This window comes from Trichechus manatus, unplaced genomic scaffold (assembly GCF_000243295.1).
Source record: "Trichechus manatus latirostris isolate Lorelei unplaced genomic scaffold, TriManLat1.0 scaffold00029, whole genome shotgun sequence".
NCBI classification, from domain to species: Eukaryota; Metazoa; Chordata; class Mammalia; order Sirenia; family Trichechidae; genus Trichechus; species Trichechus manatus.
Genome location: NW_004443965.1, coordinates 3,323,407 through 3,350,565, shown reverse-complemented (window position 1 = coordinate 3,350,565; position 27,159 = coordinate 3,323,407). Strand labels below are relative to the sequence as shown.

At 36.1% G+C, this 27,159-nt stretch overlaps 1 protein-coding gene across 1 annotated transcript in view; it reads right to left on the bottom strand.

Moving 5' to 3' along the window:
* The window catches only part of HOMER1 (homer scaffold protein 1), a 121,288-nt gene that overhangs the window by 72,461 nt on the left and 21,668 nt on the right, over positions 1-27,159 (bottom strand). Inside the window, exon 2 of the mRNA XM_004374467.2 lies at positions 789-945. Within this exon, the coding sequence (XP_004374524.1) occupies positions 789-945 (157 nt within the window). The remainder of the gene's footprint in view (positions 1-788; positions 946-27,159) is intronic.

The window sequence follows — 27,159 nt, the reverse complement described above, 5'->3', positions numbered from 1 at the left end:
GTTCCTGGCCCACAGAGCGAGAAAGCTGAGTGCCTTTGGGCTGAGGCTTACTGATGGAGTAGGGTGCCTCTGGGTACTTACTGGCAGAGCTAAAAGAGCTTTGCAACATTTGCCCAAGCAGGGTAGAAGCTGAGAGGCCAGAGAGAGATGTGTCTGTGGCACTACTGGGGAAGAGGCTCTCCTAAAGGAAGAACTGTATCTTGAGCGTTCCTGAACCTGAATTGTAACCCGTTACTTCCCTAATAAACCCCATAATCATGAGTATTGAACCACACAGAGAAGTAGAGAGTGCCGTGGGAGGGATGGCTGGTGTCAGAATTGGTAAAGATGGTGGAGAGAGAAGGCATGTCTGACCTCTGCCTCGTAGGAATCAACCTTGGGCTGTTGATCTTGACTCTCCTTCTCCCTTGTGAAAATTAGAGGAGGCCAGATGCTGCTGACCCAACATTTTTCCAGAGACTATGTCCAGTCTGTTCACCACTATATTCCTAGCACCTAGCATAATGCCTGATACCTAATAGATAGGCAGTCAACATTTACCAAATAAATCAAATAGCCTCAAATTTGTAGAATATTTTTACATTTAACTTCATAAAGTGTTTAATCCAAGTAGTTTAGTGGACAAAAATGTTGTCATCCTAAAAATGATCAGTTTTGTTTTTTAAAAGTTAAGTTTTAAAAACTGATAAGGAAATATGTTATATAAAGATAAAATCCTCTGGGAAAAAACAGGAATACAGTAAGTATAACACAAGACAGCATGATTATTTAAAGTAAACTTAACTTACCTTTGAGCCATCTAAACTGATTATCCTATACACATTTCTTGTGCTGTCATAGAAATAAGACACAGTAACTGCGTGCTTGCTGGTGGGTACCCAGTTCTTCTTTGTGTTTGGGTCAATCTGGAAGACATGAGCTCGAGTGCTGAAGATGGGTTGTTCCCTGTAGGGCAGAAAATAAAATGACTGACTGAGAGCAGCCAGTTTTACGCCACTGGACCAGACAACATGAAAACTGTGAGGATGAGTCTGCTTAATTAATCAACAACTCCCTATCTTCTGAAATAAGAGAAACTCTTCAAATTTGAATATTCTAATTATTCTCCTTTAGAACAATTACTCTGTTCAAACACAATTATATCAGATCTTCACTAGGTTAAGAGTTTTCACCTATTTATATCTGTATTATTCTGGTAACAGACAAACAACTTACTGGGAAGACTTATATTCAGCATAATATTTACTATTTTGAAAAGTAAACAGGAAACAAAATTGCTCACCACCACAAATAACTATTACTTAGCCCAAATGAGGCCTTAAACATATAAAAGAGAGACCTGAAAATTATTTCAAGAACCAGAACTCTTCAAATATATATTTAAAATATTATATTACAGAATCTTACAATCTAAAAATCAAGAATGAGCTGGTCTATATATAATACAATAACAATGCAAAATTTTCCAAGTTCTGAGTAAAAACCCTTTTGAAAATAGCATTTACCACAGGTCTTTTTCTCCCCAAATAAAGCTCATTTCTTCACAATAGCCAAAAGGCATAAACAGCTTAAATGTTCATCAACACATGAATGGATGAACAAAATGTGGTACATAGTACATACAATGACATATTATCCAGCAATAAAGAGAAATGAAGTCCTGATACGTGCTATAACACGAATGAACCTTGAAAACATTATGCTGAGTAAAATAAGTCAGTCACAAAAGGACAAATATTGTATGATCTCATTATATGAAATATCTAAAATAGGCAAGTGTATAGAGACCAAAATTCATTAGTGATTACCAGGGGCAGGAGGGAGAAAGGGGAAAAGGGGTGCTCAATGATTAGGGAACACTGAACTTCTGTTAAGGGTGATAGAAAAATTTGGAAGTGGATAAAGGTGATGGTTGAACAACACGATAAACATAATAAATGTCACTGAAGTATACATATGCAGAATATTGAAATGGCAAATGTTTTGTTACAAATATATTTAGCATAATAAAAACACAAAGCTCATTTCTTTCATTTGCATAATACTTTTCTTTCCTAAAACAGCTCAAGGTCCTTAAAATAAACTTTAAAGAAAGGGAACAAGGAAAAAGGATAGAAAAGGGGAAATGAGAAAAACAGGCAAGGCAAATCTGAGTCCCTGGGAAATGGCTCCTTAGGTTACTAATAATGGGCTAAGTGTCATATATGTCTCCTGGATTTACTTTAGCTCTCAGAGAATGCAGTGTGAAAGGGAAGTACTGTCCCTGTAGGCAACCTGGACTATTCCTTTATTTCTGGAAACCTCCATAACAACTTTTCTTACTAAAGAATCTCTTTTGAAATAAAGTGGTAACGTTTTGTGCCACTCCCTAAAAAATGAGGTAGAAAGTCTTCATTTCCTGCTTACTTGCGATCATATATGAATTCATTCAACAGATAATTATTTACCCTCTGGCAAGGCATTGTGCCAGAATGAATAGTCTCAACTGGGCATAGGTCTTGTTCACTCGCTTTCCCCATTCTTAGATCCTGGACTTTGAGTGAGGCAGGTGCTTAACAGCATGGGTTATCTTCCAAAAGCTCTGCAGCCTCTATTCATCTTTTAATGAGAGTTCTAAGTATAAGTGTAGTTGGTCAGACTGACTGTGGCTAGCTTGTTCCAGTTCACAGGGAAATCCAATGACAGAAAACTCTTATTTTAATATTAAGGCATATAAGAAAGGATAATGGGACACCCTAATCTTTACTGACTTGATCTTTTTTTTTCCATTTCAGAGTGGTAAATAGTGCAGGCTGGTAAGTATAGGACTATGTTCTAGTAAGTATATTTTCTAAAAAACTAAAATAGTTAAGACAATGATACTGCTTTTGTAAGCCTTATATGACCAGAAAACAAATCCTTATTCAATGGAAATGCAATGTTTTGAGCCCAGTAAGTACTTTCCACATCATATTAAATACTTTAATTCTCGTCTGAATAAAAATCTTTAAACTAGCTATCATATATAAGAAATGACATTTGAATATCAACTAAGTATCCAGCTTTCTTTAATTCCCTTCTGAATAACTAGTTTTTTAAAGAAAGTTATAGTTCAAGATTTCTATAGTCCAAAGACTACCCATCAAAGCCTGTTTGATAAAGGATAAAACCACTGCTGTTAAGTGGATTCTGACTCATAGCGACCCTACAGGGCAGAGCAGAACTGCCCCATAGGGTTTCCAAGGAGCAGCTGGTGGATTCGAACTGCTGACCTTTTGGTTAGTAGCCAAGCTCTTAACCAGAGGGAAATAATTTTCACTGCTGATACTGGAAACAGAATTACTAGAAGTAATGGGCATGTTACTACATCCAACAGGGCATGCTAATAAATGATTCAAGCATTTATTGAACATCTACTACATGCCAAGCACTGGAGTAGAGATGGTCTCTACCCTTGAAAAATTCAATCCGGTGAGGGAAAACAGGTATGTTAAAAAATAAAATGCTCTTCACCATGCTACACTCTTTGAAAGTCAGTGATGGAGGGCTAAGATGGAGGACTTGATACCTGAATAAAGTTTTGAAACAAAGTATTGGCACAGAACTGTACAAAGACATAGCGGAAAAGAGGGCACGGTACATTGTTGTTGTCTGTAGCAAGAACCTTAGCTGAGTGTAAGCGCCTTTAAGGAAGAAGGTCAGAGGTAAAGACAGAAGCCAGTTCACAAGGGTTCCTGCTAGAAGCTACTGAGAGATTTTTTTAAATAGTGCACAGGTTTGCATTTTAGAAAAATAACTTTGGCAACAGCGAAGGGGGTGGATTAGAGGGAGACATTTCACATAGGGAGGCTAGTCAGAACCCTACTGAATAATCCAGGTGTCAAAAAAAAAAAAGAGAGAGAGTAGGAGGTTAGGGAGTGAGATAAAGAACTGAGGAGGGATTTAGGTATATTTGAAAAGTAGAATCAGTAAAATTAAGTAACAGATTGGATGTAGGGTAGGGGTTCTCAAATATGAGTGATTTTGCTCCCTCAGGGATATTTTGCAATGTCTGGAGACATTTATGATTGTCACTGAGGGGGGACAGGGCATATGCTACTGGCATTTAGTGAGTAGAGGCCAGGGATGTTGCTAAACATCCTACAATGCACAAGACAGCCCCCACAACAAAGAATTATCTGGCCCAAAATGTTATAAGAAATGTTATGTTATAATGTTAATGTTATAAGAAATGCTTACTGAAACATTTTTCTGTTGTTTTATAAAATAATAATTCTAGGAAGCTGGTATAATAACAACTCAGAAGTTCCTGATATTGGATTAAAGCCCTGTATAAATACTATATACAGTGATGCACTTTAAAACTTATTATAATATGGATGTGCAAAATTGAAAGAACGTAAGTGTAAGATAGCCCTAAGAAAAAAGTAAAATCAGAATTTTGTTTTGAAAATAAAACTTATTTAAATCTCATTAGAGTTGGTAAAGTAGAGGGTCAGCGAAGAAGAGGAAGATCCTCAATGAGATGGATTGACACAGCGGCTGCAACAGTGGGCTCAAGCATAACAACAACTGTAAGGATGGTGTGGTACCGGGCAGTGTCATTCTGTTGGACACAGGGTTGCCATGAGTCGGAAACAACTTGATGGCACCTAACAACAACAACAAAGAGTTGACAAGAGAATTATTATATTTAGCTCTCAGGCCATCTAGAAATGAGAATCATGAAAAGCTAAAGCAAAACAAAAACACTATTTGCCAAGATGTGCATTTCTAGATTTAGGAAAAAAACAAAAAGCTAACGTTTATCATTTGGATAGATGTGATTAAAAAAAAAATCAATGACATAATACTTTTTAAAAATTACCACTGACAACTATACTTTTGCAAATCTTACATGATCTCTCAATAAATCTTCATTCCAAGGAAGTGCAAGGAAATAGATCTGATCAACACAATCAAACTCAAGTGTAGGAGGAGAAAGTGTACATTTCTCAGTCTTCCTTTAATGCCTAGCTTCCAAAAGATCCTTTCCAGATATTTAAGTACAACTGGATACTGCAGCAAAGGGGATATAAAGAAGGTTATGGTTTCAAATAATTTCCTGACTTCCTACTTAATTTTTCCAAAAAAGTAGCCTGGCAGAGTATAAGAAACAGGATTGATATTTTCCACTGTTAGGGCCATTGCAACTGACCACCTAACTATTCCTCCTCACTCCTTTCTACAAAACCTTGGATATCAATCAAGTACTCTAACATCCTCCACATGACTATGTGCTTCACTAAGATAATCACTGTAATCCATTATCCTTGCCAGGAATTGGTTTAGAAATGGACATTTGGTGCAATTCTGGTCAATGAGAAGGGAGAGAAGTTTACCGGGAGCTTCTGGGTACAGTCATAAAGAGATACACACATCAGAAGAGATGTTCTCTTAAATATTGTTGTATTAGCATGTGACACTTGGACCTGAAGAAGCCATCTTGGTACTGTGAGGGGAGCTAACCTAAGAACAAAGTCAACATTCTGTATCAAGAATAGCAGACGGAAAGACAAAGAATCTGAGTCCTTGATCGTGTTACTGAATTGATAAATCATCTTACCTCTAGGTTTCTTATGTGATAAAAACAAATTTCCTGTTTGAGAGAGTTGTCACTTTAAAACTTACACAAATAATACATGAAAAAAGAGGTTTACATACCATAAACTCTGCAACTGCATTCAGAGTTTGATTAGTGATTGTTTATTGGACCTCTAGAACTACTGACTGACTACCTACATGCTGTTCATTCATTATTTCACAACACAATCCCACAGTGTACAAAATGAGATTTCTTGGGTCCCACTTAAAGTTGCAGAGGCAGTCAATGGAGAAATTGATAAGAATAACTCTACTGAGAGGAGTGGGAGGGGGAAGAAGGCGAAAGGAAGATGTGAATGGAGAAATTTCACTTAATTAACTTTCTGCTGTAAGGATTTTATATCCAAAGTTTTAATCAAGAAATAGCAGCATAACAGAATATCAGAGACATGGAATTAACCATCAAAATAATAAAAATAGGAATTTTACAAAGTAGTTGCCTCTGGGGAATGGAGGTAGAGGAAAGAGAAATGGCATAGGGGACTGTTACTTCTTTTATGATCCCTTCAGTACTATTTAATTATTTAATCTAGTAAAAGTACTAAAATACATTTTTAAATGGCATCGTGGAGGAAAATAGCATAATTAACACCAAGAAAGGAATGTTTTAAGAAGTGTTTTTTAAGACAACCAAAAATCATAGAATGACAATTTTTAATAGCTTGTACCTCATGCATTTTAAAAGTACATGGTATGAAAAGTTCCCACTATTCATAAAGAAGAATAAAGACAAAGAAAGAGAGTAGAAATCCAAACATGCCAAACTGTGTGAGTGTAAGTGCTGAAGGTACATCTAATTGCAGGTGAAAATACCCTGCTTGATTAGAATAAACAGGAAGTAAGATAAAAAGACAAAAAGCGCGAGAAGAACACGCTCGGCATTTCTCAAGCTGAAAGAACTGAAGAAAAAATTAGATGTTTCAACAACGGATGCAGTGCTGGAAGTGTTCATTCGTCTACGCCAAGAAATCTGGAAGACAGCTACCTGGCCAACCAACTGGAAAAAATCCATATTTGTATCCATTCCAAAGAAAGGTGATCCAACAGAATGTGGAAATTATCAAACAATATCATTAACATCACATGCAAGTAAAATTTTGCGAAGATCATTCAAAAACGGTTGCAGCAGTACATCGACAGGAAACTGCCAAAAATTCAAGTCGATTCAGAAGAGGGTGTGGAACAAGGGATATCGTTACTGATGTCAGACGGATCTTGGCTGAAAGGAGAGAATACCAGAAAGATGTTTACCTGTGTTTTATTGACTATGCAAAAGCATTTGACTGTGGATCACAACAAATTATGGATAACATTATGAAGAATGGGAATTCCAGAACACTTAATTGTGTTCATGAGGAGCCTGTACTTAGACCAAGAGGCAGTCGTTCGAGCAGAACAAGGGGATGCTGCATGGTTTAAAGTCAGGAAAGGTGTGCATCAGGGTTGTATCCTTTCACCATACTTATTCCATCTGTATGCTGAGCAAGTAATTTGAGAAGCTGGACTATATGAAGAAGAACAGGGTATCAGGATTGCAGGAAGACTCATTAACAACCTGCGCTATGCAGATGACACAACCTTGCTTGCTAAAAGTGAAGAGGACTTAAAGCACTTATTGATGAAGATCAAAGACCACAGCCTTCAATATGGATTATACCTCAACATAAAGAAAACAAAAATCCTCACAACTGGACCAATAAGCAACATCATGATAAATGGATTTCATTTTACTTGGATTCACAATCAACACCTATGGAAGCAGCAATCAAGAAATCAAACGATGCATTGCAGTGGGCAAATCTGCTGCAGAAGACCTCTTTAAAGTGTTAAAAAGCAAAGATGTCACTTTAAGGACTAAGGTGCACCTGATCCAAGCCACGTATTTCCAATTGCCTCACATGCATTTGAAAGCTGGACAACGAATAAGGAAGAAGAATTGATGCCTTTGTATTATGGTGCTGGCAAAGAATATTGAATGAACCATGGACTGCCAGAAGAACAAACAAATCTGTCTTGGAAGAAGTATAGCCAGAATGCTCATTAGAAGCTAGAATAGTGAGACTTCGTCTCACATCATTTGGACATGTTATCAGGAAGGACCAGTCCCTGGAGAAGGACATCATGCTTGGTAGAGTAGAGGGTCAGCAAAAAAGAAGACCCTCAAAGAGATGGGTTGACACAGTGGCTGCAACAATGAGCTCAAGCATAACAAAGATTGTGAGGATGGCGCAGAACCAGGCAGCGTTTCGTTCTGTTATATATAGGGTCGCTATGAGTTGGAACCGACTCCATGGCATCTAACAACAACAACAAGACAAAAAAACATTGTACCTTCAACTTAGTTTTTGAAGTCTGAAGTAGCAAGAGAAGCTGAACAACACTTATTAAGGCTAAAGGACATGGGCAAGAATAAGTCAAGGAGTGGATAAACACTAATGACCCTGTAACTACAAACGTGATGCCTAAAGAATTGTGAAGAGGCACAGTATGTCTCCAAGTCGGCAGACTCAGGTACTGGAATTTCCTAAAAAAAAAGAAAAAGAAAAAAAAACTATCCTGAACAAGTTAATAAAATAAATTGTAATTCTACAAGATTATCCGAGAACTGGTTTAAAACTCTTAACTCTCTCTCCCCTCCCTCCCTCTCTCCCTCTCTCTCACATACACACGCCAACAGAAAACACTTATTGATTAAATTAGCTATTTTGATGCTGCTCAAAGATTATGAATGCATATTACCAACTGTTTATTCCTATTACCATGCTACGTGTTTAATAGCAGATTGCTTATACATAGACTGCTTTTTTTTTTAAACATACGTCTACTTTGACCAAAGCAAAGACTATTCTACTAATGGCTACTCAACACAGTTATACCACAAGAACTCCATCTAGTGACAAACTAAAAATATAGCAGGCACATTTTTTTTTAATTTGTAAATTATAAATTTATAGAAAACGCAAAATTGTTAAGTGACACTGCTGTAACAGAGGTATGCAGGCTTAAAATGTAACATGAATAACTACACAATTATCTTTTCTGAAAGGATTTTTAAAAATTGTATGGTCTAAACTCCTTGGTCTTCTAATCAGTTATTTGCACATTCATATGAAAGATATTTAATAATCATTGTTTGCATAACAACAATGAAGCATCAGAAATACTTCCATGACATCAAGTATCTGGTTTAACTGGCAAATATGAAGAAAATATAATTAAATAAATTAAAGTTCCTACTTAGAATTTAAGATGATTAAATTATAAATATATACTAGAACAGTAACAACACTGTTCATATTCTTTACCTCACTTTAAGAGTAGTTTTTATTAATCTCAGTCCTTTTATTAGAAATTTTAGTATTTACTTATTCTTGAGCACTTTAATCAGCTGCTGCATTTAAAAGTCTAAGGGATATGACAAAAATATGTTTTAGATTTTTAGGACTGTGCCACCTGTTTACAGAAATTAAACTGTAGTTATTAAGAAGAAGCTTTTTGTAGATTTACTTACTTGACTTAAATATTGTCACGTCTCAGAATTTAACTTACTTAGTGGAAATTATCTGGGAAGAGCGGGATTTTTAAAGTCTAATAAAATTGAAAGTACGATACTAATTTTAAATGTAATTGAATTTAAATACATCAGGCGTATCTCCTGATATATTTTAAAAACCCCAGTATTTTATCTTAGGTGGATTCATTTTTTTAATGAGGGAGTAGGGCAGAGGCAATGTTATTTGGCAGTTATTTAATAAATAGCAAGCCAGGGTATTTCAGCATTGATGATGTTGCTTAAATATATACATTGAATGGGTTTTCTTGTTTTTTACTGTGATTTTCTAATAGACATCAGTTCCTAAAATCTTTAAAAGTGAATTAAATGTTAAAAAGCCATTTAAGTTCTAACACTGCCATCAAGGAACAATAATACTCTTGGGTACTCTTTTCCTTACACCTACTACAAACTAAACGAATGGACAATCTATTTGATGTCTTAAAAAATAAATAACCCAAAAAATAAACTCGGTATTAAACAGAAGATCTGAAGGTACTTTGGCAAAATGTTAACATTTGCTAAATTTGAGTAGTGAGTTGTTGTTGTTGGGTACTGACAAGTGAATTTCACCTCTGAGAGACCCCATGTGACAGAGTAGAACTGCCCCACAGGGTTTTCAAAGCTGTAATCCTTACAGGAGCAGATTGCTAGGTCCTTCTCCTGCAGAGTCTCTGGGTGGGTGCGAACAGCCAATGTTTAAGTTAGATGCCGAGCACTTAACCGTTGAGCCACCGGGGTTCCTTGAATGGCGGATACATAGGTATTACATTGTTCCCTGTAGTGTTCAGGATATTTAATATATATCAAGCAATAAAACTTTACACCATTTCTCTAAGGATCCTTATTGGCACTATGAAATTTGAATATTCAGCCACTCTTTATTTTATCCATATATAGATCACTTACTAAGTGCCACCTATCAGTCCATAGACCTGCCATCAGTGATTATACCTGCATTGTCCATATGGTAGCCACTAGCCACATGACTAGAGTCCCTGGGTGGTGTAAACAGTTAAGTACTTGACTACTAACCAAAAGCGTGGCAGTTCAAACCCATCCAGAAGCACCTTGGGAGAAAGGCCTGGTGATCTGCTTCTGAAAGGTCACAGCCTTGAAAATCCTATGGAGCAGTTGTACTCTGCAAACGAGGTCCCCATGAGTTGGAATTCACTCGACGGCAACTAACAGTACAAGCCCTATGACTACTGAGCATTTGAAATATGGCTAGTGCAAATGAGAAACTGAATTAATTTAAGCTTTATCTGACAATATATTCACTTACTGAAAAACTTTTAAGTAAGTATGGGACAACTTGGGTATGTGAATCTACTTCTTTCAACTGTAGATTTCATGAAATCTAAATTTAGATAAATTATTTTCAATGACAATTTAGCATCCAGATTGAGACGCGCTGTAAATGCAAACTGTACAACGGATTCCAAAGACTTAGTATGAAAAAAGAATATAAGATATCTCAGTGATGTTTGTATTAATCACATGTTGAAAAGACTATTTTAGATACAAAGTTTCAAAATATATTAAAGTTGATTTCACCTTTTTTTAACCTTTAAACGTAAATTTAAAATTACATATGTGGTTCACATTATATTTCTAGAGGAGAATGCTGAACTAGACAATATTTTATGAAGCCACTTCCTTACTGATAGACATATAGGTTGTTCCCAATTTTGTACTATTACAAACAATGCTGCAATGAATATCCATGTATGTTTTCTTGTATACACATGCAAGAATTTCACTAAGATACACTGGAAGCATAACTCCTGGTCATCAGGTATGCACCAGAGCATATTTCCAAATTGCTCTTCACAGTACTTGTACCAACTTACACTCTTATTAGTCTTATACTACATTCTTCCAATACTTGGTAACATCTAAGTAACATCTTTAATTTGTGCCAACTTGATGGGCATGAAATATTATTTCATTGTTGTTTTAATTTACATATTCCTGATTACTAGTGAAGCTGAGCAGCTAGCTAGCTCTTCATGTATTTCTGGGCCATTTGAGCCAATGGATTTCTGGACTCATTTCCTGAGCTTGTTTAAAACCTTATTTTAGGTCCAGGTAGTGAAAAGGCAAGAATCCCTACAATTCAGCACCCAAACCATATGCACAGGAACATTTCATATGTACAATTCTAACCACATGTATAAATTTAATTAAGGTCAACACTCACTAAAGTAGAAAAAGGCAAAATTGCTCATTTTTCTAAATCTGATGACATTCAATGTCATCAGTACAGTACAGATACAGCACACATATTCTTTGTTCCATGAAACTTTCAGTTACATATTTATGTATGCTTTTCACAATGTAAGATCCATTTTTAACTGTGGATCATGGTGAAAAAGTTTTAAAAACCTGGGCTTGCAAAATGCTTTTAGTTAATATTTACAAAAACCCTGTGAGGCAGCTATACAACATCCATTTTACGCTAAGAAAACAGAGGTCCTAAGTGACTTCCCCAAAATCACACAGCCAGCAAATGGTATGAAAAAGCACATTAAAAAAAAACGGCAAATAAAAATGGAATTCAATTAGACTAGAAAGAACTGCAAATTAAAACCATGAGTTACCATTTTTTCACCTGTCAAAACAGGAAACTTTTTTTAATGATGAAAATCAATGTTAATGAGAATTTAAGGAAACCTAACACTTTCAGAAGCAACTGGTGGGAATATGAATTAGTAAAGTCTTTCTGGAAATACCTTGACGATGCATATCAAAAGCCTTTAACTTTTTGTGCATTTCCTCTGACACAGCAATTCCATTCTAAGAAATTTACCCTAAGGAAATAGTCATGGATATGTGCAGAGATTTAGCTATATGGACATATCACCACACTGGTACATAACTAAAGATCGTGAATTGAACTGTCCAATAGTGTAAGATCAAATAAATTATGGTACACCCATAAAATAGAATACTATATAGCCATTAAAATACAAAAGTTGTAGAATATTCAGTGACATGTTTACTATAGTAAATGGAAATAGCTTATAAAATAATAAATACAATGTAATTCTTTGCTTAAAAAATAAATGTGACTACACGCATAGAAGAAAATTCATAGGGATTTTACTTTACCCCTGTCCTGCCTCCCCTTCTCTCAATACAGAAACCAGAGTGATCCTTCTAAAAATCCAAACTAGCGTTGAAATATTCCAGAGGACAAAAGGGAAAAACAAATATGGCAAAATATCAATAGCAATTGAAATGGGTGGGATGATGGGTACAGGGAGGTTTGTTATATTTTCTACTTTTGTGTATGTCTGGAAATTTTCATAATAAAGAGTTAAAAGAAAAAAAAAAAGTAAGGAGGATCATTCCCCAAAACCCTTCAATGGCTTCAAATCTCACTCATAGTTTTTAAAAGCCAAAGTCCTTAAAATGGCCTAAAAGCCTTCTGCCAGGATTTCTGAACCCTGGCTGGGCAATAGAAACACCCAGGCCCTACCCCCAAATCAACAGTCTGGGCAGACACCCCAGCATCAGTGCTTTTTAAAAGCTTCCAAGGTGATGTTGTGAGGCCAGGAGGGAGAAACACTATACGGCTCCTCGATCTTTCTCCAATCTCATCTGTCTATTACTCTCTCTTTTTTTTTAGTTTCAGTTTTCTATATGAACATGTATTATATTCATAATAAGAATTTTTTAAGCAAGCAAACAATTTTAACCCAATGTGTTTGCTTGTTTTAAAAACACTGTTAGTGAAATGTTGTCTTGGTGATTTCATGAATAAATACATATGTAAAAATTCATTGATTTGTATACTTTACTGACTTTGATACACCTTAAATTTTTAAAATAGTAAGTGACAGTTAAAAATATTACAGTCCAAGTGATATTGGATTCATCTGGCTAATACAGACTTGGAGACACCATTGCCTGTGGAATGGCTCCTACAAAAGAAATCAGCCATTGATGCAAATGATGCAAAATCTCCACTGATGCAAGTATTCCCATCAACTAGGTCTGCTCAGAATTCTCTTTATGGTGTGAAACATTACTTAGAGTTATCTTACACAACAAGTAACCTATAACTAACTCTATAGCTTTAACTGTGAATCAGCAGGCTTGCCCTAATGATTCCCACAGTATCAACTTTACTGAAGCTAGATTACCTAAAACCAAAGAAAAGTTCCCTATCTGGTTCTCCAGATAACACAGCATAGAAGAAGATGACAGTTTTATTAACTAGACAATTACAGACAATATCAGCTGAATCAACTGATAAGTAGAAAAAGTATCATTTCTACTAAAGCCTCTGTGTTTGGAGACATTCCATCATATTTAAATAGATAATACCAGAACTCCAATTAAGATCACTTAATCCAACTATCTGATGGCCATTTAGGAACCATTTCTCTTCAATTCTTCCATAGAAGCCATACCAGGGACTCTGGACAAAATTAAATCAAAAACAAAATCCACTGCTGTCAAGTTGACTCTGACTCATAGCGACACTCTGGACAAAGTGGTAATATTTACTTTTAAATCTTTCCAAGTCAAAAGCAGCCTCTCATTATGTGAAAAAGAGCTTTAGAGTCTCAATCCAATGCTCTTATAAGACATTTCAGAAAAACTAGCCTGTCTCTCAAGAAAGGAGAGAGGAGTGGTGTAGTAACAATGTACTACAAATAACAGGATTAGCACAGCATGTCATCCTGCAACAATTTTACATCATGGTAATAAAAAATCTTTATACCAAAAATAGATACAGCTAGACTATGGAAAAGAATGCATAGTTTATATGAATTTATAAGCTAAACCACAACACTTAAAGAAATTGACCCAACCTAGCCCCATTACCCTACAAGTATTCACTCTTTCCTACTATTAAGGTATTTTGGCAGAAACATCAGTAGTATTTGTTTAAGGAATCTGTTAACTATTCTAAATTCTCTAAGACTAAACTCCCTCCACCCCACTTCCACCTCTCATCCCATTAGTGATATAATCAGAAGACCAATGTTTGTTTATCTCAGTTCCCTAGAAGAATGCCTTCACCGAGTTCAGATTCAAAGTTCTCTCTTGAATCTTTTCACAATCATAAAGAAACTACTACCATTGGGTCATGATATTACTCAGTATCTCATACAACAGTGCTAGGGAAAAACTTGTCTGCCTATTGTTATACCCAAACAAGGCTTCAACTCAACAAACCTCTCACTCATTTGCCAAGAAACCCAGCCATGTTCATTTTCCACTCGAGTAATGATCTCACCTCATCTCAAGTGCTTGCTTTATCTATTCATCTATGCCTTTCCAACACTGTGTTTTTAACTGTCCAGTTTTATCTTGTTCTTGATTTTATGAATTACTGAAAATTCTGTGTAAAAAAGGAAAGGTTAAAGATCTAATACAATAAAAATGGAATCACTCAAACATCAGATATTGAATAAAAAATAGTAATGGAAAAAAGCAGACAGTTTTTAGCTCTTCGCAATTGGAATTATGTGATATTTCAAGTTTCCCTTTTATATTGATGAGTACACAATAAATTGTTTAACAACTTCCATCACTTGTGCCAAAGAAAGGGAGACATAGATTGGATAAAATCATACTAAGGAATTTAAATATGCTCCTCTTAAGCCTGAAAACAAAAGCCTAAACTTACTAAATGGATACGTAGTAAATTCTTTGGCTATCTATAACTAACATTTATGAAAGCTACCACACGGTCAGGCACTATTCTAAGTACTTTATCAGTGCTATTTAATCTTCTCAACCTTTCAAAGATAGTTACTATTATCTCCTTTTAAAAAGTGAAGAACCTAAGGCAGAAAGAGATTATGTAATTTGTTTAAGATGACACATCGAAGCAAGCGGTACAGCCAGCATTCAAACTTGTCTGGCTCTAAAGCATGTATCTTTATCCTATACTGACTCCTTGGATGGGAAAAGGACTCTTTTGTCATGGAAATCTGAGTTTACAGTTCTAACCAAACTCAAGCCTGGTCCATGGGAGATGTTCAAGAAATGATGGAAAAATTAAATTCTTAGTGCCCAAAAGAAACAAAATCAAGATAAGAAAAACAGCAGGGAAAAGTAGGAAGTATTTTCACACGAGTAATGCTCAAATTTTGCCAAAACATGCTTTTCCTTCCTATTATATCATCCCTTTCAGAAATGCCACGTGAGGAAATCTAACCAATGTCTGAAGCAGATATTAGATACTTCAGAATTACTAACTAATGTCTAGTCTCAAAGATCAATGTATTCACCTCACAGAGACTACTACTAATTTTTATTTATGTTTTTTTGTATTCTGTTACAGAAGTGGAATCATTCAATTTATAGATCAGAGAGGTATTTTCCCCTGAAGAAAGAAAATTCAAGGATTATGATAATTGGCTTGAATAAAATAAATTTTTGGATTCTTCCAACCAACACTAGCATTCCAATGAAGTACTATAGTATGCATTGTTTTCAAATTACAGGTAAAAGGTAAGTGGTGCCAGTGCACACATTTACATCCTCATGAAAACACTTAAGTACTCTTAAGAGTTTTAACATGCATAGTAACCATAGTTGTCTCACTGTACTATTCCACTTCTGTCAACAAAATTCCAGTACAGAGGCAATCATGAAGATAAATCAATAACTTGTTACTTACTCTCTCGATGCTAGTCCCATGCTCTTTACAGTCCTCGTGATGTTGTTATTGAAATATTACACCTCACATTAAAATACCACAAAGCCCGCAAACACCAAATTCTCATACTATGTAAATAGGAATTCAATCACCAAAACTGCTCAAGAATCTACCACCTGGCCTTGATAGCACTGCCCATCTGTGCCTTCTTTTGGCTATCTTTTTCCAATTGAGATGGTGAAAATGAAGAAAAGGTGCTAAGAAAACACCCACTTATAACAGTTTATATTTCTAGGACCCCTTCCACGCTGACTTTAAAAATTAGATACTATTTATTGGACAATTTATTTCTACTGGGTAAAACACCTAGACAGTATACCTTTTAACTTTAATAGTCTTTAAGCTCATTGTAGAAATTTACCATTTACTTGCCAGAAGAGGAGGGAAGAGATATTCTGTTTTTCTCTTTTTTTGGCAGTTTGACTAGTCTATGGGCTGAGCTTTTCTGTCTGTTTTGGAAGTTGTCCTCCCGCACCATCGCTCTTGTTAGCTGGATTGGATGTTTTAGACCACACACTTCAAAGGCAGCAATATTCTGCTCTAAAGCAATCTGTACAAATCAAATTGAACAGGGAGTTTCTCAGATTTCCCAGCACATAAAGAGTAAGTCCCTGGGTGGTGCAAATGGTTAACATGCTCACGTGACCCTGAAACTCCCCAGCATGTTTTCTCCTTTTCAAAATGTGCAACTGAGAGCTTGACATAACTAACACCATGATAAACCTGTAAGTTTCTTTTCTTTTTCCCTTCTTTGCCTTCTCCCTTTGCACATACCTTCCTTAATGGCTTTGTTTTGTGCATACATTTGTTAATGACTTTGTTTTTATGACTCAGGATCCCCCACAGGAAGAGTAGAGCCCAGATGTCAGATACATATATCTTTAGCCTGCTAAGGAAATGTCCAGTTCCTTATCTCTTTAGTATGATAAAGAGTCTCTTGTAATTACCTTGGTATGAATAACAACACTTCTAACTTTTGTAAAAATCATATATAAGTTCTGATGTAAAAATGCCTTTTGGGACTCCCTAAAGACAGCCTGTGTTGCTGTTAGATCCCCAGTGGCGTACACTTTCTAAATTAAAACTTTCTCACTCTTTCTGACTTGGAGTATGTTTCACTGGCTCAACTGCTCCAGGGCATGGACCCTATTCGGGTAACACTCAGCTGCTAACGAAAAGGTTGATAGTTCAAGTCCACCCAGAGGTGACTCAGAAGAAAGGCCTGGGGATCTACTTCTGAAAAATCAGCCACTGAAAGTCCTGTGAAGCACAGTTCTACTCTGACATACAAGTTTGCCATAAATTGGAACTGACTCTACTGCAACTGGAAAAAAATACTAGTAAACTAATCAATCATTAATTCTAAATTGTCAGATGTTTGGACACGGGTTTGGGGGAAATTTCTGAAATGTTTAACACAATTTCTGAGCAGCAATGTATGCAATTTGAAAAGAGAAATGACTTTGATTCTTCATTTCAGCCATCTTTTAACTATAATGAAAGATAAGAGATAGAAAACAGGTCCACAGTAAATCCTAAATTCAATTTTAGCCAGGAGTTATATGTTTCACAATCTTACCAGGTTTATTTACTCCTTCCTTGGCAAAATGTCAGATAGTAGATAGCAAGATGGGGAAGGCATACTTTTAGGTATACCACAAACTGGATAACAAAATGCTAAAAATGTCTGCATTGGTATGTAAGTTATTATTTTCAGAGTATTTTTGCATGGGTTGTCTTGTTTGATACTCATATAGTTAATCTTGCAAAATAGGTAAAGCAAGTATTAATAAGACCATTTTATACTGAAGACTTGGCATTCAAAGAGTCAGCATCAGAAACCACATCTTCTGGTTCTCAATTCAGGGCTCTTTCTACAGTTCTGTACCGAAGTTAATATGCCTTTGCTGTAGAACTTCAATAAATCTCACATGCTCTGAGACACTGTATTTTCATTTTGAAAACCCTCACTATCTAATAACTTGAGAACTTCATATTTGGATAAAGGAGCCTAATACACGCCAAAATTTGATAAGTAGTGGGACAGTAAAAATTCACTGGATAGTTCAAAAGAAATCTTTTTAATCTAGTTACAAATCTCTAATACTAAAAGAAACTTTAGAGATCAAGACTCCAGAGCAAATCTCACACTGGAAATCTAAAGAAAAGAGGAAGAAACGATCAGCAAGTTGCCCTAGGTGACAAAGCTAGCTACTGACAAGCAGAAAAGCTTCACCTAAAACTATATTTGTCAAACAACCTAGATCATTTTAAACTCATGCTCTGTGCACTGACCTATATTTGCCTTTGAGTGTCATTCAAGAAAATAACTCCAATCTGTCAAAAATCAACCATAACAAAATTATTTCAGACATCTCAAAATGAATTGTTAAGATAAAGTGTCACAGCTGGTCCACACTCCTTGGTCTTCACCTCTGATAAACAAGCTTTTACAAGAAAATGTTATACTTCAATTTTTAATTCCTTAACTAGGTGTACTTGTGGGGATACCGTACATACTTCCTGTAACAGCTTTCCAAACCATACAGCATTCAGACACACAAACACACACATAGTCAGACAGGCTGGATTCCATAAAAAGAAGTTTTATAAAATGGGTTGTACAGATTATTCTAGAAAATACTTGTTAATGCTTGAAAATGTTGTGACTTCTAAGACAACATACATTCCAGTAGTACCAGACAATCTTTTTCTTCTGAATCATCACATAAGAACAACTAAATACTTGTGAGTAAACTGGTAGCCTTTTTAATATAATAAAACTGCATAAAAAATTCTAATATTTTAGAAATAGGACTTGTTGATATCCTCTTTAAATGATAAACAATTCAAGCCTTTATCCAGTTAAAATCTATTAACCCGCCACCATTTACAGAATTAATTTATTCTAAATTTATTAAATGTAAGTTTCTAATAATATGTCTCAAATAAAACGTTTCTTTAATAGTAACAGAATTACCAAAAAGCAGCAAAAAATCTTAATAAAAGTCAACTGGGTATTTATTAAAACATCTTAGATAATATGTTTCTCAACTAGGTATCTTTAACGGTACTGTAACTTGATGAAAATTAAAGCTTAAGAATAACAAAATTATTGCCATGGGATAAGCTATAGTAATCGTTCAAAAGTAGTAAGAGCAGTTGAGTAGTGAGTCTCATTCTCTCTCCATTTCACTGAGCATCAAAAGAACATGTGATCCAGAAACAACACTATTACGAAAATGAAACTGTTGAAGGGTAGAGAGTTAGAGTTAGAGGAAGAAACTAACTTCTGTTGAATTCCTATGACATGTATACCTTACATATATACTCTCATTCGTATCTCAAAATAACTCTAAGAAATAAGAGAAGTTATACGAGGTAATACAAGAATTGTTTTAATAATTAGCCAAAGGCGGGAGTTTCAATAATTAGCCAAAGGTCATAAGCTACTAATGGTATTTCTGGGATTCAAACCAAGACCAACTCCAAAGCCCATGCTTTTCCACTATTCTCAAGTAAGAGAATAACGTCTGATAATGAAAACTCAAACATTTTTTTCTTCATTTCTGAATAACTCAGTGACCAACTCAAAATCTCAGGAGACATAAATCTTCATTATTGTCATGCTAACAAAATATATTCTATTTCCTCTCTCTGAGACAGGCACTATAGCAAAACAAGCTATTACCTCTCTATAAATATTAGAAAATATTCTATTTCTTTGAAAAGCATCCCCCCCAAAATTCGTGTCTATCCAGAACCTCAGAATGTGGTTATTTCCAAATAAGATCTTTGCAGATGTAATCAAGTTAAGATGAGATCATACTGGATTGTGGCAGGTCCTAATCCAATGACTGGTGTCCTTATAAGAAAAGAGAAATGTAGACACAGACACACAGGGGAGAAGGCAATGTGAAGAGGAAGGCAGAGACTCGAGTGATGCATCTACAAATCAAGGAATGCCAAGGATTGCGGGCAACCACCAAAAGAAGCAAGAAAGGATTCCTCCTTAGAACCGTCAGTGGGAACACGGTCCTGCTGACTCTGATTTCACACTTCTAACCTTCAAAACTATGAGAGAATAAATTTCTATTTTACACTACTCAGTTTGTGGTATTTTGTTATGGCAGCCCTAGGAAACTAGTATCAGGAAGCTAAAACTAGTATCTAGGATATTAATATGAAGTGAGAATTTCAACTTTCCTAATGCAAGTAAAGAGCTCCTCACTTTTGGTTAAGAGCTCAGGCTGCTAACCAAAAGGTCAGTGGTTTGAAGCCACCAGCTGCTCGTGGGAGAAAGATGTGGCCTTCTTCCATAAAGATTACAGCCTTGGAAACCCTATGGGCCAGTTCTACTCTGTCCTATAGGGTCACTATGAGTTGGAATCGACTCGATGGCAACAGCTTTGGTTTTGGTTAATGCAAGTGAACTTTTCATAAGTCATAACCCTCAGACATGAAGCAGGGTATCATTACCTTATTTATTCCTTCAACATGTATTTATTAACTATCCACTCTGTGTCAGGTACTCTGTTAGATACAATGGCTAACAAAGTAGCAATGTCTGTTGTGTGCTATGGAATCAATTCTGACTCCTAGTGATGCCATAGGACAGAGTAGAACTGCCCCATAGGGTTTCCTAGGCTGTAGTCTCTACAGGAGCAGATCACCAGGTATTTTTTCCCATGGAGCCGCTAGTGCATTTGAACCATCGACCTTTCAGTTAGCAGCCAAGCGCTTAACCATGGTGCCACCTAGGTAAGTGATAACAAACCATTTGTGCCCGACTGCTAACCCAAACGCTGGTGGTTCAAACCCACCCAGTGGTACTGTGGAAAAAAAGGCCTGGTGATCTGCTTCCATTAAGATTACAGCCAAGAAAACCTTACAGGGCAGTTCTACTCTGTAACATGTGGGGTTGCCATGAGTCAGAACTGACTCCAAGGCAACCATCACCAACAGCATATAAATGATTAATAATTATTTATGATGGAGATCTTTCTAAAATATATTTCACATTCTATCTCTTAATTTTTTTTATTGTAAAATACCCATAACAACACATACCATGTTTCATCCAGTTCTTAATTGCTTTTTATTTGAAGACTTGCATATGGCATGATCATTGGGCAGCACTCTCACATTCTCCTATTAAACACTCACGTAACACCAGATAGCTCTCCTTCATGGCACTTGTCACAGTTGTACCTTTTTATTTACCTATGAAGTTATTTAACGTCTACTCCCAGACTTCTGCTTCTAGCCATGATAGAGTAACAGGGACTAGATCTATCCTCCCACCTTAACTGTAAAAACCCAAATATATGAAACAAGTTTTTCAGGCAGTGGACAATAGGGAGTACAGGACAGTGATCCTTGAGAAAAGGAAACAACCTTGCTCTAGAAATAATCAGTTTATTGACTGAAAAGAGTTTTCAGACTGAAATACAGAAAGGGAGAACCTGAATAGAGCTGAGTTTAGGAGAGGGGGCTGAAGAATCTGAAGAGGTAAGGCAGCTAGAATTCACAGGGCAGAGACCTAAAGAGGAGGGAGCTGAACAGACAGAAGAGAGCTGCATAGAGAGAACACTCTGGAAATTTGTAGAGGGTTCCTCCTCATTTCCTCAGCTGAGTACTAATCAGCACATACATGTTAAAAAACAAATCTGAGGCCAAAGAAAAACCACCAGGAAGAGCAAGCAGGACAATGCCCAAGGCAAGGCCCACATGAGGTCAGGAATGTTCGTTCCATCCAGCCAGAAAGGAGAATACACAGGGCATTGGGTAGGGTATCCATAAGGGCATTTCCTCAATACTAAGCTAAAATTAGTCATAGATCATACTATTTCCAAGTAACAGAGTCTGAACAAAGCTCAAGAATATATAAAAGAATAAAATAATATCCAGTACCCAATATCTGGCACCCCAAAAGGAGATGCCCTGGTGGCGTAGTGGTTAAGAACTTGGCTGCTAACCAAAAGGTTGGCAGTTCGAATCCACCAGTCGCTCCTTGGAAACCCTATGGGGCAGTTCTATTCTGTCCTATAGGGTCACTATGAGTCAGAATTGACTCGACGGCAATGTTTTTTTTTTTTTTAAACCCAATAATGTATCGTTCAAAATGTCTTAACATTTAAAGGAGAACTGAAATACAATCCATAATGAAGGGAAAAATCAATCAACAGAAACAGACCCAGAAATGACATAGAGTATAGGACTGGTAGACAAGAATATTAAGATAGTTATTGTAACTATATTCCATGTGTTCAAGAAGGTAGAGAAAAGCATAAGCATGTTAAAGAGAGACTTGAAAAAAATAAAAAGTCCCCAATCCATTTTCTAGGCATTCAAGATGAAAAATTTCACTGGATGAAATTCACAGCAGGTTAGACATTGCAGAAGAAAAAAATTAGTGAACTTCTAAAGATATAAACTATCTGAAATGAAACACAGAAAAAAAAAGACTAAAAAAAGATAAAATATCAATGTAATTACTACGGGCAGCCTAATATATATATAATTAGAGTCCCCAAAGAGGCAGGGAGTAATAAAAAAAAGTATTTGAAGAAACATGGTTGAAATTTTCCCAAATTTGATAATACTACAAAGCCACAAACCCAAGATGCTCAACCAACCGCGAGCATAAGAAGCATGAAGAAAACTATATCAAAGCACATCATATTGCTCAAATGATAATGAGAAAATTTTAATGCAGTCTCGGGCATGGGGATGGGAGGGACAAAGATAAGAATGACAGAACACTTCTTGTTTAACACAGTGCAAGCCGGAAGACAACAGAGCAACATCTTTAAAGTACTGAAGAGAAAAAAAAAAAATCTGTTAACCTAAAATTCTCTATCCTGCAAAAATATCTTTCAAAATGAGAGTGAAATAAAGACTTTCTCAGACATACAAAAGCTGAAAGAATTCATCACCAGTGGACCTGTGTTGGGTTTTTAGGGAGAAGAAAACTGATACCATATAAAAATCTGAATCTACTCAAAAGAATGAAGAGCACCAAAATGGTAAATATGTGGGTAAATATAATTTTTAAAAATTTTATTTAAATCTCCTTAGATGATAATTGACTGTTTAAATAACGAATAATAATAATTTTGTAGGCTTTTTAAATTAATAGAAGTAAAATGTATGGCAATAATAGCACAAAGGGGATAAGGAGATAACATTATACTATTGTGTTCTTATTCTAAGTGAAGTGGTATATATTACTTGAAGACAGAATGTAATAAGTTAAATATGTATAGTATAAACCCTAAGGAACCATTAAAAAACAAAGCAAAAAAAAAAAAAAAAAAGGAAGTACAGTTAATAAGCCAACAAAGGAGATAAAAGGAATCATAAAAAATACTTGATTAATCCAAAATAAGGCAGACAGACAGACAGACACAAACAGAAAGAGACAGCAAAAGAGGGAAGAAATGGAACAAATAGAAAATAAATATGATGGTAGACTTAAACTCGACCACATCAGCAATCATATTAAATGCACACGGTTTAAACACCCCAATTAAAAAAGAGAGATTGTCAAATTGGATATAAATCAACACCCAATTATATTATGCTTGTAAGAAAACCATTTTTAAATATAAAAACACATACAGTTTAAAAGTAAAAACATGAAGTAAGATACAGCATGCAAATACTAATCACAACAAAGTCTATTCCCATTCCCAGATTGGGAGCTCTATGAGGACAGGGGCCATGCCCATTTTGTTCACCCTTGTATCTCCAATACCAGGCAAGGTGGCATGCAGTATCTATTAAATGAATGGAAGCCTTTTTAATTTGTAGGAACTTTTACCTCATATTACTGTGATTCCCAGGCAACAATGTCATCATTGCTCAAAGTCTTAAAACATTTTTTGCCTAAGGCTATCAACAGCTGTTGCTTCTTCCTGTTATCTGTACCCACCTCTAGAACCTCTTCTCTTTTCCCTACCCAGTCTCCTGGGGACTGAGAAACCTGTTTTTTTTTTTTCTTTGCATTTATTCCACTAGTATTTATTGAGTGCCAACCACATGCTGGGCACAGACCCTGCCCTTAAGGAGCTTATGTTCTAGAAATGGATTCAGGCAAATGGTTGGCTCAGAAACTTGGAGGAATTCTGACAGATATGGAAGAGGTTTCTAGAGGATTCCATGAAACTCTGTGCTTGGCCCAGCTGAATACTGATTTGGCTGAACACAAAGAAGAAATGCTTATCAAGTTCATAGATACAATGCATCAGTGGGAGAAACAGCTATATTCTGGATGACATAATCAGGACTCAAAATGTCCTCAGCAGCCTGAAACACAGCTAAAACCACAATGAAGAAACTCTAATAAAACTAAATGCAAAGTCCTGCATTTAGGTACAAAGAATTCATTACACAAATGAACCATTACACAATGGTTCATGCAAAAAGACTTGAGGACTTTAATTGTTTATGAGCCCAAAGTATCCTAACCGTGTGAGTGCTTGCTACACATTTGAAATGTAGTACTGGGTAACAATGACCTTGTCATTGCACATAGGAGTGTTGAGTTCCAACGGTTGCCTCAGTTGAAGAGAGAAATTCAGGGGGAGTAAGGTGGTAAAAAATAAAGCACAGGTGGTTCAGTGGCAGAATATTCACCTTCCATGTGGGACACTAAGGTTCAGTTCCTGGGTTTGATTCATGCACAGCCACTACGTATCTGTCCATGGAGGCTTGCGTGTTGCTACGATGCTGAACTGGTTTCAGCAAAACCTCCAGACCAAGAAAGCCCAGAACGAAAGGCCTGGCAATCCACCTCCCAAAATCAGCCAATGAAAACTCCATGGATCACAACAGTTTGACTGCCCAACCAATCATGAAGATGGCACAGGACCAGGCAGCAGCCCCATTCCCTGTGCATGGGGTCACCATGAGTCAGGGGCCAACTCTATAGCAGCTAACAAGAACAAAAACAAGATGATAAAATGTCTGTAAACAATCTGAAATGAGAAATATTTAAACAGAAAAAAGAGTATCATAGATGTGTTCAAATTATCAAGAACTATGAAGTTAAAAACGGAGAACTCAGGTTCTATCTGTTCCAGAGTGTTGATGTCAACCCAGCATAAAGTCCATCTCATCACTGAATCCTGATTTATTTATTTCCTAGAGTTACCATAACAAATTATCACAAACTGGGTGGCTTAAAACAACAGAAATTTATTTTCTCACAGTTCTGAAAGCTACAATGCTCCTAAACTAACATCTAAACTTCCTACTATGGTCTACAAGGATCTACATAACCTGGCCTTGAGCTACCTTTCTAAACTTCATTTTATGCCATCCTATCCCATGAGAGGCAGTATGGCATCAGTGTTAGTAGCATGAGCTCTTGCACTGGACTGCCTGAGTGTGTGATTCTTTGGAAAGTCACTTAACTGATTTGTGCCTTAGTTTTCCCACATACAAAGTGGGGATATTTATACTATCTACCAATAGGGTTGTGATGATTAAATGAGATAACACATAGAAGTCATTTACAACAGTGGTCGACACACAACAACCCACTTTAGATGGCATTGTACTAACGGATTAGTATATTGAGTGGTGGGCATTTATCTTTCTAGAGGAAAGAACACAAAGCCAAGCAATAGAAGGCTAGGCTCTGTGACAAGCTAGTACTGAGATTTTGGCCAACTTTCAATTTTTCTAGGCCTCAGAAGCCTCACTTAAAAATAACACAGGCAGAATTAATTACTTCTAAGGTTCCTTTCCTCTAGCTACATGAAAAATCTACTTGAAAAAGTGAATATAGAGGTGAAGCACAGGGCATTTTTAGGGCAGTCAAACTATTCTATATGATACTGTAATGGTAAACACATGACATTATGTATCTGTCAAAACCCATATGCCTATACAACATAAATTGTGAACCCTAATACAAACTATGGACTTTAATAATACTGTGCCAATATCGGTTCATCAATAACAAATTCACCATAAGAATGCAAGATGTTAATATAGGAGAAAATGTGTGGGGAGGGAGGGAGGTATATAGGAACTCTGTATTTTTTGCACAATTTTTCTGTAACCTTAAAACTGTTCTAAAAAATAAATTATGTATTATATAAAATGAATATACTACTAAAATTTTTATTTATGTTCAAGTTAGATTACAACATTCAAAATTACTGTGTGTAAAGACTAAAGATTTTAACATTTATCAACAGTAAGAAAAACAGGGTAAGTTGCAAAACTGTGTCCAAAATAATAATATATTGAGTTCTCTGTAGGAATCAGAGCAATGTTTAAATGTTTAAATAAATTCATTAACTTCTGTGACTTTCCTAGGTATGAAAGAAAAAAAACTTAAAGAACCTCTATACACTATGGTTCACTCTAAACGCATGTATGCTGTGTGTTCAAGTATGCTGGGCGTAGGTAGATGAGAAGGTAAATATTATTTGTAGTCCCAGACCTCAGGAGAGCTGTAAGATTTTCCATAAGACTGGGTTTCATAATGCTTTTCATAGAAAAGACATCAAATATGAAATAAATGGTAGTATTCTGGCAAATTTAATATTTATTAGGTTGGTCTTCTAAAATAATGAAACATTCTCTACAGAAGGAAAAAGGCAATTGAGGGAGGAAAATGTGGCATATTAAAATAACTGTGAATAGAACACTGTAAAAATTGGACATACCTCTTTCATTTTTGGCAGAATGAAGACCATGAAAATCCTTCTGATACAGTTTTCTGCTCCTCAGGTACAGGAGTGTTATGAATTATGTCCCCCAAAAATATGTGCTGCAAACCTTAACCTCTATGCCTGTGGTTATAATCCCATTTGGGAATGGTTTGTCTTTGTTATGTTAATGAGGCAGGACTAGTGCTGAGTGTATATTGAGTCAATCTCTTTTAAGATAAAAAAGAGATTAAACAAGGGAGCTGAGCAGAGATGGGGTAATTAGATAGATGCCAAGATACATGGAGATCTCTAAGGAATCAGGAAGCAGAAGCTGAAGAGACAAGGACGTTCCTCCAGAACCAGCCGAGAGAGAAAGCCTTCCCCTAGAGCCTGTGCTCTGAATTTGAACTTCTAGCCTCCTAAACTGTGAGAAAATAAATTTGTTAAAGCCATCCACTTGTGGTATTTGTTATGGCAGCACTAGATAACTAAGACAAGTTATGGTTGTTGTTGTTGTTAGGTGTTGTCAAGTTGGTTCCAACTCATGGCAACCCCACGTACAACAGAACGAAACATGGGCCAGTCTCGTGCCATCCTCACAATTGTTACGCTTGAGTCCACTGTTGCAG